The 15,513-nt window shown below is 31.3% G+C and overlaps 1 protein-coding gene and 1 pseudogene across 1 annotated transcript; both read right to left on the reverse strand.

Annotated features, from left to right (window-relative positions):
- Positions 1-3,311: 3,311 nt before the first annotated feature.
- LOC103842220 (cycloeucalenol cycloisomerase) lies at positions 3,312-9,828 on the reverse strand. The gene is made up of 9 exons (XM_009118842.3): positions 9,810-9,828; positions 5,830-6,046; positions 5,619-5,755; positions 5,402-5,485; positions 5,047-5,088; positions 4,623-4,733; positions 4,326-4,517; positions 3,968-4,065; positions 3,312-3,846 (listed from the first exon to the last, which is right to left on the reverse strand). The coding sequence occupies exons 2-9, from the start codon at positions 5,834-5,836 to the stop codon at positions 3,669-3,671; spliced, it is 849 nt and encodes a 282-aa protein (XP_009117090.1). The 5' UTR covers positions 5,837-6,046; positions 9,810-9,828; the 3' UTR covers positions 3,312-3,668.
- Positions 7,709-15,339, reverse strand: LOC103842222 (annotated as a pseudogene).
- Positions 15,340-15,513: the final 174 nt, after the last annotated feature.

Here is a 15,513-nt window from a genome sequence, read left to right on the forward strand (position 1 = left end):
AATAGAAGAATTATATCCATGTTTGTATTCTTTTGATCAACATTTATTTCACTAATAGTTGGTCCCCATATCCAAAACTATCAACGCAAAAGAATTTAATTGTTTGCTTCATTATTTCTCATACTTCTTTCCCTCTCTTTTTTTCCTCTACGTCCTTAGATCTAGATACTTTTCACTATGATGCATTCATTTTCTTTTGATCACCTAACTTTATAGTCATCCAAACTATTGTGAAACTTGGTCATTTTCATCTCACATTGAGTGAAAAATGAGTTCCTATCAGCTATATTATACATTTCCAACTTGATTATGGGTGAGCTCACACTGTTGGTGTCAATCATCTTCGCCTTTTTCTTGCATAATATATACTCTCTCCATAGCCAGCTCTGAAAAAAATATAAGGCTAAAAAAAAAAATATTTAAGCTATTAGTCATTGATTTATCAACAAACAATAACAGTTAGAAAAATTCTCGTGAAGGGGGCATTTACATTGGCTAACAGAGCTATTTACAATTATTCTCAGATATTGGCCATCAACGTCATTTAAGTATTGAGGGGCTCTCATCGACCAATTAGTATTTTTTTTCTTCAACTGCTTTACCCACATCCCCAACACCATCATATTCCCTATTAAGGGTCTGACTGGTTCAAACGCAGCGGTTGCGGTTGCGGTTGCGGGAGTTTGTGGATGCAGGCGGTTGCGGTTTCTAGCGGTTTTAAGAGATTTGTACGACTGGTACTGCGGTTAAAAATTGATGCGTTTGCGGGTGACTTATGACTGGTTAACTACCAAATGCTGTAACAGACAAATAATAAATTAACAATATTTACATTTAATATAATTATAAAAATATAAAAAATCATAAAATTATAATAAATATAAAATTTTTATTAAGAAAGTTATAATTTTAATTTTTGAAAATTTATTAAAATTGTTTTTATTATAAAATTTTATAATATTAATTAAAATATAATAGATATATTTTAATATTTTCATAATTTCAATTTTACATTTTTATAAAATATTTTTACTTTTGTATATATATTGTTTTAAAAAAAAAGAAAAAATTGTATCCTCCCGCAACCGCCCGCAACCGCAAACGCTAGCTGGAGCCAGCTTTTGAATTTATGAGATTCGGAGCGGTTTGAAGCGGTAGAGCGATTTGAGTGATTGTTGCAAACCGGCGACAACCGCTACCAACCGCAAAAGCTGCGTTTGCTGGTGGTAGCGGGAAAACCAGTCGCCCCTAAGTCATATTTATTTTCTTACAATCCTTTTTATTTGTTCGCATCAATTCTTATTTTTTTCCTTTAAGTCCTTTTAAAAATATTCAAGCGGTCTTAACAACTCTTGCGGGAAATGATCTGGAGTTTCATACTTGGCTGCTAGAAAGGCGAGAATCTCTTGTGTATTTCAAACTAAAACAAAGAATTCTAACATGAAATAAATAGCAAAAAGCATGGATTTATGTATTTTAAAATCGTAAACAGCTTGTATTATGTTTTTAAAAATAATAACATGCTTATGTTAAGCGTGAAAGTACTTACAATACTACAACATAAACTAAATGTACGCATATAATAATCCGTAATAGAGAATCATAGTCACTAAATAACTGCAGAACCCAAAGAACGAACGTCAAGATATTTCTTATACACAAAGTTGGGAGAAAATTACTGTTGTTTTGTTCTGTTACACATGAATCTTTTGAGAAACTGATATTCATACGGATATGTTGACAAACGTATAGGAAAGACAAAAATCTAATAGTAATCAAACAAAAGTTGTTAGCTTCTTATGAATCACCAACCTGATTGTAATTTTGGACTCTTGAACCCTGCATGAGCTCATGGTGGAGAAGGCAACAAAAGTAAAACAAAAATCCCTTAGGATACAACACTGTCTCGGGAATCTTTGAGGATAGGAGAATCCTCTCTTGTATGATGCATCCATTCAGTGGAAGGTGGACAAATGAGTTTTCTTGTCTGGTCATTTCATCTCCCTATCTTCATTCAGACCTTGGCAGGAAACTCAGAAAAGTAAGTGGTTAGCTATAAATCTGCAAGATTTCGTGCCTAGAAATTAGAGAAATTCAGGTATGACAATGGTTTGTTATACATCTCTATTCTACAAATGGATTAGCAAAATAAGAACTATGAATTTCAAGATTAAGAAAGACAAAAAAAAGAGATTCAAGTAAAACTCCAAAAGAAGCTAAAAAGATTTGGTAACAGTGGAGGTAAGTGAACATGACGGATAAAAATACAAAAATAAAAATAAAAATCAGCTGACCAGTTCAATCTATAACAGCTAGCAGCCAAGCAGAAATCATCTCTACGTTCTTCAGAGCTTTATTCGCTTTGGAGGACAAAACAGCCCGTGAATTCGGCACCACTTTCGCCGGAGCTGTGATTTGCAGAGCGATTTTTTCCATTAAATCAGTGGTCCATTTTGCCATCACTTTGGTAGTCAATTTCACCGAATCGTCTCCATGTAAATTGGTGGTGTATTTCGGCTGGGTTTTGGTGTTTGATTTCGCCGGACCGGTGTCACTGTAAATCTCATGGTTCGTATCCGTTGAAGCGGTGTGTACGATTGGTTATTTGTAAGGGGATTTGGGAAGAGAAAAGTTTTCCCATTCATGTGAGTATATGTAGCTCGAGTTTGATGGGAGGTGAAGAGTTTGGATGTCATAAGTTCTGTAAATCTTTGATGGCAGTTAGTAATGGAGGGAGACGTTACACATCCTATTCCATTCGAAATTAAATTGTCTGGCTATTAGTGTTTACATATTTATTGATGCTTAAGAGATTTCATGCTATTAAGGTTTGATTTCAGGATAAGGAAGATGGAACGTGAGATTGAGAATGAGGAGATGAGTTAAATTTACCAGTTTTGGGCTTTTAATGTGGACTGTAATATAAATTCATGTGAATAAATGGGTTTCCGCGGATCATTTTTGTCTCCATCGGTAGTGTAACTTTAACAAATAATATGAGTGAGTTGGTTTTTTTTGACAGTTGTCTCCTTGTTATTGGCCACAATTAATTGGCTGACGTGGATGCCTTCTTTGCTCTAGTTTTAGAACTTTTAGTATAGTATAGATGATTATTATTCTTTAATTTATTTGATGATCAATTAAGTCAGAAATAAATAAGTAATTCTAATTTATCAATATTTTGATGGACAGGTCGTAATTTAAGTAAACCTTAGAAAACAATTATGTTCTCCTCCCACTTCAAATATATGTCTTTGGATTTATGTAAAGACATTTTGAAATCAACACATAAGTCTATAGGCAAGGCGAAAGAAATTTAAAAATTTATATTAAGAGATTTAGGTGTTCGTTTTCCAATTAGGATACACTCCATTAAAGAAGATCTCTCAGGCACAATGAAATTTATGAAGTTTCATATAATTCCATTATGTAATTAATCTAGATGTTTAGAGATCTTAGGGTTCATAAAAATATTCTTACAAAGTAAACCATATGAGAGAAAACAGAAGAAATGTATCAAAGCAGGCGTCATCTGGAAGAAGAAAAACATTATAAACATGCCCATAATATTATCATCTACTTCCCAATTCCGTAAAGTGCAAATGGAATCTCTCGTGCAGGCTTATCTTTCACTCCCCAAATTGGTCGAAACAGCCATCTTTCAACCTTCAATGGGAAAACCATACTAATCCAGACTGAAGGCAACTTTTTCCCTCCGGTAGGGGAACTATAGGTCCCAAGAATAGACGCCATAGATCAAGAATGATCGTTACCAACATAGAAGCAGCTAAAGCATCAACAGCCACACGTGACAAATCCCATTTATCACTTGATTTCTCATCCATCCTGCAATACCACCATTACCAATGAAAAAACGCATATGAAAAGGAGATGAAAAAATCTAGGACAGAGTAACACTATAGACCAGTTTCAATAGGCATCAGTCTTGTTTAAGGCGTCTCTTTACCTGAAGAACATTGGAAAGCTCACAATGAAGTATAAGGCATAGAACAAACATCCAACTCTGTACATGGCATTTCGGTCCACAAACTCGTAGTAAGGAAACTGCAAATGTTTGAAAACAAAACAAAAACATATGAAACTTGTTCTCAAGTAATTTCCAAAGAAGACTCTAGAATGGTGTTACTAGCTAAACATATATAGCCTTTAAGCCTAATATATACAAGAATAATTTATCAATAAGCTACTACTTGATAAAGCACGAAGTAAGTTGCTCTCTGTGGTTTCCGGAATATCTAGAAACAGAAAACTAGATCTAATGTGCCCTGAGAAAAAGTATCAAACAAATGAACACCACAACATACATTTACAATAGAAACAGTCTCCAGGTATGCAATGAAATAAGAAAAGGCCAGTATCCATGCAGCCTCAAAACACCATCTCAGAGAATCTGGTAAATCAGAAATGGAATGTCGTAGCCTTCGAAGAGTAATGTTGGATGCAACGTGGTAAAAGAGGAAACAAACATGTGCCATGAAGAATGTGCTGTGAGGCACCTGTTCAGCACAAAAACCTGCCATCATGAGCTCAGGGAAACAATAAAACACAGACACACACACACACGATGGAGAAAAGCCGAGGTTAGATGTGTGTTTGCTTACATTATTCATTTTCCACGCCGGAAAAGTATATGACGCTCCAAGAACTTGGAAGAAATAGTGAGTCAAAAAGTAGTTTCCCACATAGCTGAAAATAATTATCCAGAGATTTGCCTGTGGTAGAAATAAAGTCCTTAATTGATACAACAACGGATGAGATATCAAACTCTCACCACTGTAACTATTAAGAAATTAAAGGCACTATTAAACTAAACTCTACTAATGTCAAAAACATAATAAAGAGAGTGTTGAATAGATGAGTAAATAATAAGAGAGTTTCTGATGTAATATTTATGTGTAAGAATTTTTGGTATTATATTAATTATGTTTAGGAAAATAACTAAGAAATATGCAGCGAGAGTTTCTCTACATGTGATTCGGTAAACCAAATAGCTTAAAATTAAAACAGAGAAGGAAGAACGCTTGCCTTAACCCAATAACGGTCCTTCCAGCATAAGTCTCTGTCGGCCTGAAGAAAGGAAGACAATAGCGGTTAACTATCAGTTAAGAGACACAAGTAGATGATCATGGCTATAGAACCACAAGTCAGCATGTTTGGTCACACTGAAACAGAGTTCTCAAACCGTAACACAGTCATAATAGCTTCTATACAACCAAATAACATAAAGATCTTCGTTAAAACAGGTTACATGCATTTAGTAGATGTACAATAACCTCTTTACATGTTTTCGAATTTTTCCATTAAGGTAGTGACTTCTAGTCCAAGGTAAGGCGACAAAATAAAAAGAAAATGGATTAATGAAAAAAGAAGAAGTTGTAACCTTTCCAATAACTAACATTGGTATCAAGAAAGCAGGAACAGCTGAAACCAAGGCCGCAAGCAGATACTCCAACTCCGTGAATGTCTGCTAGTTGGCAAATAAAATTTTAATTGTTTCCAACTGTGAATAGCTAGCTAGTTGCATGGAGCTAAACAAGCCAGCTCCAGGATATGTAGACTTCATATGAAAACATATTGATAATCTTACAAAAACGGACCTCGTAAAGCTTGTAAGGAACAATGATTCCCAAGGAGAGAGTGAGCCAGAAAGGAGTGTAGAACAGGAAGAAGAGCTCTCCCCATCTCTTGCTCGGATTTTGTGCCAGCCACAAGCTCCGAGAAACATCACTTGATCCTGTAAAAAACTTTATATTATATTATTTTAACAAAAATCGATAAAACGGAAGAAGCAGAAGAGATGGGCGTTACCTGACATCTTCCTTGTGACCGGAAAATCTGGAGTTTGGCTTTGGGAAGAGAAACGTTTCGATGGGTTACTTGAAAGGGATTACTTTGTACGATCGACCATATAAATAATCACAACAAGGTGAACGTGACAGCTCTACTATCGTGATTATGACGGGAATTATGGCCGCAGTTAAGATTTAATCACATGTGACGTTACTCCATGGACCATTCTAATAAGCTGCAGAGGGTGTACTTTCAAAACAAGCATTAATCAACAGAAGGGCTGAAGAAAAAGTATGAACTGGAGGACTTAGAGAAAGTCAATGGGCCAGCACAAGATTTGAGCTACCAGCTCAATGTCACAATATTAAACTTAATCAACAACAATGTGATCATTAAAAAAATATAGTTTTGGATGAATACACTCAACTCGGTTTCTTACGCTAAAAGTTGGTGTAATCCATCACGTCACCCAAGAGGTGTTGAAGGCAAAACTATCCCCTTTTTTTTCATTCTTTTACAGCTTTAGTTTCTTATAATTCGGAGTATTAATTTGTAAATATTTTTTTTTGGACAGTGTAAAAAATCAGTGTTCTAAAAAGTGGTCTATGCGGCTCTTAGGGATTAAGCTTATAAGGCTGTGACAATTACCTTATAAACCGCCTAGACAATTACAATATAAATAATATATAATTTATTATTCATAATTATAATAATTAAGAAAGATTCTTATGAAAAAAAAATCTGAATTTTATCATTAATAAATATTAATATTTAATAAAAAATATTAGGTAAATTTAACATATTATTATTGTATATATAAACGCCTAAGCCAACTAATTAATAATTTAGACATTCTCTTAATCGTTTTAATCACCGGGTGTTGGGTCATCACCCGCTTAGCGCCTAGCGGTTTCTTTTGCAAAAAATAGTTAGATACTTACTAGATGGTATGACTCAATGTCTAAGGTAATAACTAGGATAATAAACAATATAAGTTAAGGTATTTATCCAATTTTTTCATTATTTATTATATTTATATGATATTTTCTAAATTATTATTATCCTATTATATTATTGATTTCTGTTATATTTTGAATTGACACAACTTAAGACCAATTTTTTTTATTAATTTATCGTGTTTATTAATTTATTGAATATTAATTTATAGAAAACTAAAGATCTAATATGTATATGTCCTTGATAGTTAATTTGAACCGACCCAACATGAAATTTTATAATTTGGAGTGTTAATTTGTAAGTATTTTTAACTTTTGGTAGTGTAGAAAAATAGTTAGATGCTTACTAGATGGTGTGACTCAATGTCTAATACTTAAAATATTTGATCAAAATCCAAATTATTATTCAAGTGATTTAAGTGTTTTATAAAATAAAACATTATACTAAGTATATAATTTGGTATATACAATATTATGAATTAAACTAAATGTATATCATTGAATTCTAAATAATTTTACTAAGTATATAATTTGGTATATACAAAATTATGAATTAAACTAAATATAAATTATTGTATCTAATATTTATATATAATTTATTAATTATTATGATTCCTAGTATTTATATTATCTTATTACTATTATATTATAACTTTTAAGCGATTCAAAAATAATTACCATAATTTTAAATGTGTACTTCTAGGCGCTACATAAGCTGCCACTTAAAACATTTCTTCAATCACTTTTAATTGTCTCTTTCATAAATATATTACAGTACTTGGTTTGGTTTAATTTTAAATGTTATAAAATATATATATATATATATATATTACAGTACTTGGTTTGGTTTATTTGCGTTAGCTGACGACTATTTGGATGTTTCGAATGATCGAATCAAATGTTTTGAATGATGGAATCAATCTAATTTGTATTTATGTTAGTTTTGTTTTTTTTTGGTTGAGTTTAGTTTATTTATTTATTTATTGATGTATTCGCTCTTTAGAGCACAAAATGTTGAGTTGTCTATGATCGGCCATCATTTATGATGATTTGAAGAGTATGAGAACATCCTTACTAGTAGGAATATACTCAAGAATATCAAAATATTAATATTTTTTATTTGATTATTTCTAATCTATTCTATTTTGATTAGACCAATCCATAGTAACTTAACATGTCTTATATATAGTTATACATGTCAATTAGACCGATACCCGAAGCCTCACTCCTAAAATTATCTGGTTTGGACTTAGTTTTATAAATTCCAAAAATTAGGTCTTTCGGACTAAGCCCATTTGGATTTTGGATATTTTGGGCCTAAGCTAGTTTGGGTTAAAACTAGTCCGAAAACCCAAAATTTTATACTTTAGCTAAATACTATCGTTATTGCAATCCAAACGATTATTAGTATTGCCATATTATTTTGATATTTTTATCCAAACTCTAATAAAACAAATATAAAAGTTGTTAATGATTTTATTGTTTGATCATTATAAGTATCACATTTTATATTTTGTACATGTACAATTTCTTTCATGTACAATATTTTTTTTTAATATACAAAATATGAAACATTTGACTATGTTCATCATAAATTTCGTTTTCTTATATGTTTAGTTTTAATTTATATTTGATTATTTAAATCAAATTAATTTTTATTTGTTTATAATATGTTTTTAAAGGATACGAACATTTTTGATAAAAAAAGGGTTTAAATTCATTTTATATTTTAAAACAAAAAATGAAACTATTTTTTTAATGAAATTCACATGTATTACAACGATGAAATTGACAATGACAAATTATTTTTCGAAAAGCCCGAAAAACTCTATAGCCATATAAGGACCGGACCAGGCTTTTGAATTATAGGCCCAAAATATTACCGGACCAAACCGGGCTCAACTATTTACGAGCTTGGCAGGTTTGGGCCGAGCTAGGCCGGGCCGAATTGACACCCCTATATATAGTGAGGAAATTGGTAGCACTGAGTTTTGTCACGTTTTTCATAGTGACATTGATAAGGCCATCTGGAATCGGAGAGAACAGTTTCGTGAGATGTGGCAGGTGAAATTGTCATACTAATAGAGTTGAGAAAGAAAACATCATTTTGGAAAAGAAAAATGGCGGCCACGATCTTATGGTCTGATTTTATATGACTTGAGGCTGAATAATTCCATTAGATGACTTGATTACAATACAATATAGCATGCATACGTGATTAGGGTTTTAATATTTAGTATTGTATGCTTTCCATAACTATATTCTACATATATAGATGCACCAATTTGGCTTATATAAGAGTTTGTTCTTGGAGTTGTTCCTGTGAAGACAAGACCATCAGTCAGGTTAGATATACATAGCATGTTAAGAGGGTAATATATATATTTCGTATAGTAGTACCTCTGTAACAAATAAGGCGTGGAAGCCATATGGGACCCTATGTGGCAGCTCCACCACTGCGACTGGCTCAGACGACATTGTTTTTGCGTCTATCACATTCACACATGATTTTCTGCCCATTTTTAGTCGTCATTATATTATCGTTCAGCACAGACACAAAAAGAAACAAATGCAAAACCGGTAAGGAAGCATGCATGTAAGTAAATAAGCACTATACCCTGTGTTTTCATCATGAACAAAGAATATCAAGTAACCGTCGTCTTCTTCTGCTGTCTCGCGCGGGACATATATTGGGTCTGAGCCATATATTCCGTGTCCCATCTTATATATTCCTTTGATATTGCCTCCTATTTGCAGCATTGTTTTGCTTGTCTCAGCTTCCGCATGCAGATCAAACTTGATAATTCCTGTAACCTTTGAAATGCCGTCCAGAAATGTTCCAATACCATATACATATCTCTGTTTCCTTAATACACCAAGAAAACAAAAGATGAGGTTTTCTTGCATGTTCAATACTCATGGACAAAGGTGAAATCATACTTTCCAGTGTAGGACTCATTGATTCTTGGGAAATCAACTGAAGATGCAGATAGTTTCTTCTGAGAAGCTGAGCCCGTTTTCATGTTGAATCTCATTTCATACCTGCGCAAGCAATAGTTGAGGACGGTGTGTTTGATTTAGGAGAGAGAATAGGAGATGTATCATGTCAGGGATCCTTACAGTTCGTTGCTAAAACTTCTAAGTACTTCTTCATCATTCCCACTGACCATGTCAAGATTTGGGTTCTCAAGGCGACAAGTGATAAGGACGACTTCTTCGTCTTCTTCCCAAGCATTGGCTGGAGATATAGGGAATCATTCATAGAAATTTAATTGGTACGTAGAATATAAGAAATGATCATATGAACCCTTAAACAGACATATAAAAGCACACACCGTTGTGGAATATAAAGCAGTTGGGAAGCTCAAACCATTTAATCATGAGCTCATCCTTGGCATACCGTGGAAGAACACCAAAACGAGCCTTTTTTGTAGGATCAAATGAGTATAGCATTTTCTTCTCTTTCACCATTTCCTTAGAATAAATTTCAAAAACGAAAATAATGAATGTATAACCAATGTTTATGACTCTCAAAGGAAGTATTAAAAAACAAGTGTCCCTTGTTTGCTTATAAATTAATAATCATCGTCTCTTGCACATCATTTCAACTAAACTATAAGGGAAGCAAAAATCTCTTGTAGGTGTAATCTTTAAATTTAATGAGTACCTTTGGCCTGAAGTGCATAGGAAGATCCATGAAGATTGAGTAATTCTCGGTAATTGCAAAATCATGCATCATGATTGGCTCTGATATAGTAATTGGACAGGGTCATGCATAATACCATCTTTCGAGATCACTCGGTATATGAGATATGGTGGCATATGCGAATAGCCAAATGTAAACATTTCACCTGGACCGAGACAGCCCATCATGGGTCAACAGAAAGAGTAGCTCTCGTCTCTCACAGAAAAAAATTGAAGACTTACCCGTAACAGGGTCAACTTTTGGGTGGGCAGTGAAGGAATGGGTCAATCTCTTGTCATAATCTATCATACCAAGAGTTTGCAGGTCCCCATCTTCTAAAACTTTGATGACATCTATAAAGACAAAAAGAGAATGACATATTTAGTGTCCTATCCAAATCTAAAAATATGATTTTTAAATAGAAGAAATAATGAGTAATTCTGGTAATAAAAACACACACATCAAATTCAATTATTATTTTTAGATTTTAAGCATAGCAGAGGAAATAGACCAAGTTCAATTATTATTTTTTTGGTGTAACCAAGTTCAATTATTTGCGACCACTTTGGACCATCCCAAGAAAAAGAAAAGAAAAACAAAATAGTTAGTAGAGGGTTTACAAGGCTTATCTGTCTCCTGTAATGCTAGAAGGTGTCCATGATGATATACGAGCGATGTATTAGCTGGTGCATGGAAGAAAAAAAAAGAATCAGAATTTGAAATAGTTGGGAGATAAAGTAGTATGGATGAAGTAACCAACCAGTTCCGTTTCCATAGGAGTCGTCCAATACTTTCAGTTTAGTTCTCAGATGTTGCATATTTGCCATAAGCAATCCGAAAATCCCTTTTAAGGTCTCCAATCTGCAAAATTTTCAATGAAATAAAAAATGATTCGCCCATGCAATGCCGACTCATAAAAGGAGATGTGGCCAGTAAGAGGAACTGATCCGGTCACATTGAAATGGTAATGGTCATGTTGTTTCCACCTGACCTAAAGTAACTTGAATAAAAATTGAGCTGAAGATATCCTTCTATATTATTAAAAGAGAAGTACAAAATATAAATACCCCTTAGTTTTACCACTTATTTACATTAAAATGCCATTAAGATATTTATTGAACCTATATTTAAGCATGCTTGTCTTTTCCTAATTTAAATAATAGATTTAAGCATTTAATGTCTTTCCAAAATTTAAATAATAGATTTCTTTTATCAAATCATAACCAAAATAAATTTTCTAATGTATTTCGTATTAACATATTCAATATTTTTAATATTTATAAGTAATAAATAAAAAAAAAAAAAAATCACACATCATAATCAATTTATATAACATATAAATAAAATATAAAATAGTTTATTCATATATTAGTATAATGCTTTCACAATATAAGTCCAATTAGTTATAAATATTGGATTTGTTTATATTATACATTGTGATATAATAGATGATTAAAATCACAAAATATAATTATTCAAAGTAATAAATGAAATTGTTATGTTTAAAAATGTTATATTAACAAATGTGTAGTAAATATTCATACGGTCACGGGTCAAGCTCTAGAAATAAATAACAACAACAAGATTATTTTTCTTTATCAATTTTATTTTAATAGAAATTATAGTTCCAAATATGTTTATATATTTTATGTACTTATAAATTTTTTTCTTTGTCTTTAAGGAAACTTAGATTTTGAAATTGGAAAAAATATGACCACCTCTATATTATTTTAATTAGGAAATTTAAAATTTATATCAAAATATTTTATTAAAATTTTAATTTTAATTTTTATTATAGCTGCAAAGATTAATTTTCAATATAAATTTATGTTTCAATATTACCAATGCATCATTTAATATAAACAAAAAAAACTAAAAACATAAAAAAAATACCCGCCCGGTCGGGCGGGTCAAGATCTAGTTATATATTAATTGAGAAACATTACAACATTGTTTTATAACAACGTATCACCATAAAAATCAAAATTTTTAGATAAATAAGTTGGTATATCTTAATTTATATTATAATTTTTATTAAACTAATTATTAAATAGATAAAATAGTGTACAAAATAATATTCTTGCACTTTTCTTAAATAAAAACTACGGAATTACCTAATATAATTAACGTATATATGACAATTAATGATTAAGAATAATAAATATTTGATAATAATTTTGTATCTTAGCTCTTTTAAGTTTAATTTTATATTATTAAAAGATACTAAACCACCACATTAATCATATAATAAAAAAAAATTTCTTATATGCTATATTTTGAATTTTTAAAACGACTATAAATTACTGAAAATGTTAAATGTCTCACACTAAACATTTGTGATCAATGGTTTAACTTTTCTTAGTAATAACATGATACAAATGAATATAAATCGTATAAATATGAAGTCTCATTTACTGGACATTCATATTATATGGTAATTTCTAAATTCGTATTGAAAATGTATTGAAACCTAAATATTTTAATTTTGAAATTTACATTCAAAAAATCGCACATTAGATTTATTTATACGATATAAATATTTATATTAAAATAAATTAGATTTGCATTCAATAATAAATATTTATATTAAAATATACTATATATCTAAATATTTATATTAAAATATACTATATATCTATGTCCATGTCAATGACATTTAGTTATATACCATGTAAAATAAATAAAATGATTGTTTTGATTTATTTTACCAAAAAGTATTGTAAATAAACAAGATGTATTGTTTTATTTATGTATTTACTCTAATTTAATTATATACATAATACTTAAATAAATTAAATAAATAATAATAGATAAAAATTAGTTTTATATATAACATTTATTCCGCGCAATTGCGCGGATCTTACGCTAGTTTATAAATATTTGAAGGCATGCTTGTTTCCTCAGCTTTTTTTCAAAGCCGGCACTGGCCACCTGGATCTCCCATTTCTTAATAATTAAAGCACTCCATTTTCATATATATATATATATATAATATTAAAAAAATAAATAAATATAAAAATAGGTTGAAAATAACAAAAAATATATCTTATGTGTATATTTTCGCTTCACTACAAAACTTATAAATATACCGATAAATTTTGATTTCTTTTTAATAACTCTTCTGAAAATATAAAAATTTTGAATCTAAATTTTGTTTTGCGTTATAGCCTATAAAAATGTTGAATCGGTCACTGGCCCTATGAGCAATGCAATTTTAGAAGATAAACTTTATATATATATATATATTTAGAAGCTCACCTTCATCAATTTGGCAGCTCCAAAAAACTCTTCCTGCTTGAGACGTGATGTCTTAACGTACCGAGAAGAATACGTTGCTTTCCCCTCTTTGATGCGTACCCCATGTATCATTCTATAAAGTTATATGAGACATGGAGATTCATATAAGAGCAGGTAGTATCGGCACAAAATATTTGGGGCCCGTGACAAAAGAAAATAATTTGGGTTCTGTAATTGAAAAGAAAATTTAGTTCTAATTTACCTTTCCGAACTCTTTTAAATAAAAATATGTAAATATTTACTAGACTAATTAATTCAAAACTGATTATGTATACAAAATTATGTTGGACAAAAATGGAAAATTATATATCTAACAAGTTCTGCCTAAAAACTCTCATTTTGGCGTTAAGCAGCCCGTGGGTTTCGTGAGATAATCAAGGGGACTATGAACATGTAACAGGAAACCGTTAACGTACCCATCTCCATCAAACCTGAAAAGAGTTGAGGGAATCAAATATTATAAGTAAGAGGCCACTCATAAATTAATAATCCTTTAATTAAGAAAAAAACAAATGAAGAAGAGCACGTGCCAGAGATATCCAGCGACGGGATCAAACTTGGGATTTGGACCAACCCTCAGAAATTCACCATTCAAGCATTCCTGGTAATTAACAAAAAAGACAATCAGAAACTGTGAACTCTTAGAAAGAAATGATCAGATGTGGAGCTCTCTCACGGGAAGAAAGCCATGGACGGGGAGGTCCTTGACCGGAGGAGTTTCGTCTCGGAGGGGAGCGAAGTTGCCGGAGAGGTAGTTTAGAGGGAGAGAAGTATCGTGCATGAGCTTGACGAGGAGTGACTCAAGAAGATCGATAAGCTTAGAGGAGAAACCCTTTGAGGGTTTAGGGTTGACAGAGAGTATTCCATCATCACCAAGCTTCTCCTCCATGAATGTTTGATCAGAAACTGAATTGAGAAGTGAGCGTCTCCAGCGCAAAGAGCGAGAAAAATGCTGCAGAGCCCACGGACGGTGGTTGCTAAGATTATTGTGAGGGTAAGGATTGTTCTGATAATGTTTGGTGGCAGTGACCGAGTAATGGGGACGCTTTGGAAGCAAGAGATGTCTGTAGTGTAATCTAGAGGTGTGTCTAACTGAAGCGCCTCTAGGGCTGGACGGCGGTGAAAGAGAGAACATGTTGAAGAAGATGGTTATTGAGTATCTGGACAACTAAAACTGTGTGGATTTGGGAGATATATAAAGAAGAAACATAGAGAAAATGTTGTTCTTAAAGAAAATAAATGTTTGTGAACTACATGAACGATACACCATTACATGGCTACACATGTAGACAAAAATAATATATCAAAATTCACAGAAACTATATAATTCACATGATAATATCTCTGAACTATCTTATATATTAAAATAGAAGTCATGACTTTTTTCATGTGTGATTTTCTTAATATAGACATCGTTTAGAAATCTTATTAAATGTATTTTATTAAGACTAATAATACATAGAATCTTTAAAATACTTTAATTATAATATCATTTGATATATTTTCATTTTAAATATAAATATATTTATTTTAAAATTCTAACAAATCTGTTTAAAAGATTTTCACAAGATCTTCATCTTCAAAATTATATTTAAATATTTTCACTAATTTCAAAATTCATTAGAAATATTATTATACATTAATAAATTCAGTAATCGTTTATAAAATAAAAAATAAAAAATTATGTAGTATTTTATATATTAAATAATCATAATCAATCATATTAAAAAATTATTATATTGAGCTAAATATAATAAAATTGTA

Source organism: Brassica rapa, chromosome A09 (genome assembly GCF_000309985.2).
Source record: "Brassica rapa cultivar Chiifu-401-42 chromosome A09, CAAS_Brap_v3.01, whole genome shotgun sequence".
Lineage (NCBI taxonomy): Eukaryota > Viridiplantae > Streptophyta > Magnoliopsida > Brassicales > Brassicaceae > Brassica > Brassica rapa.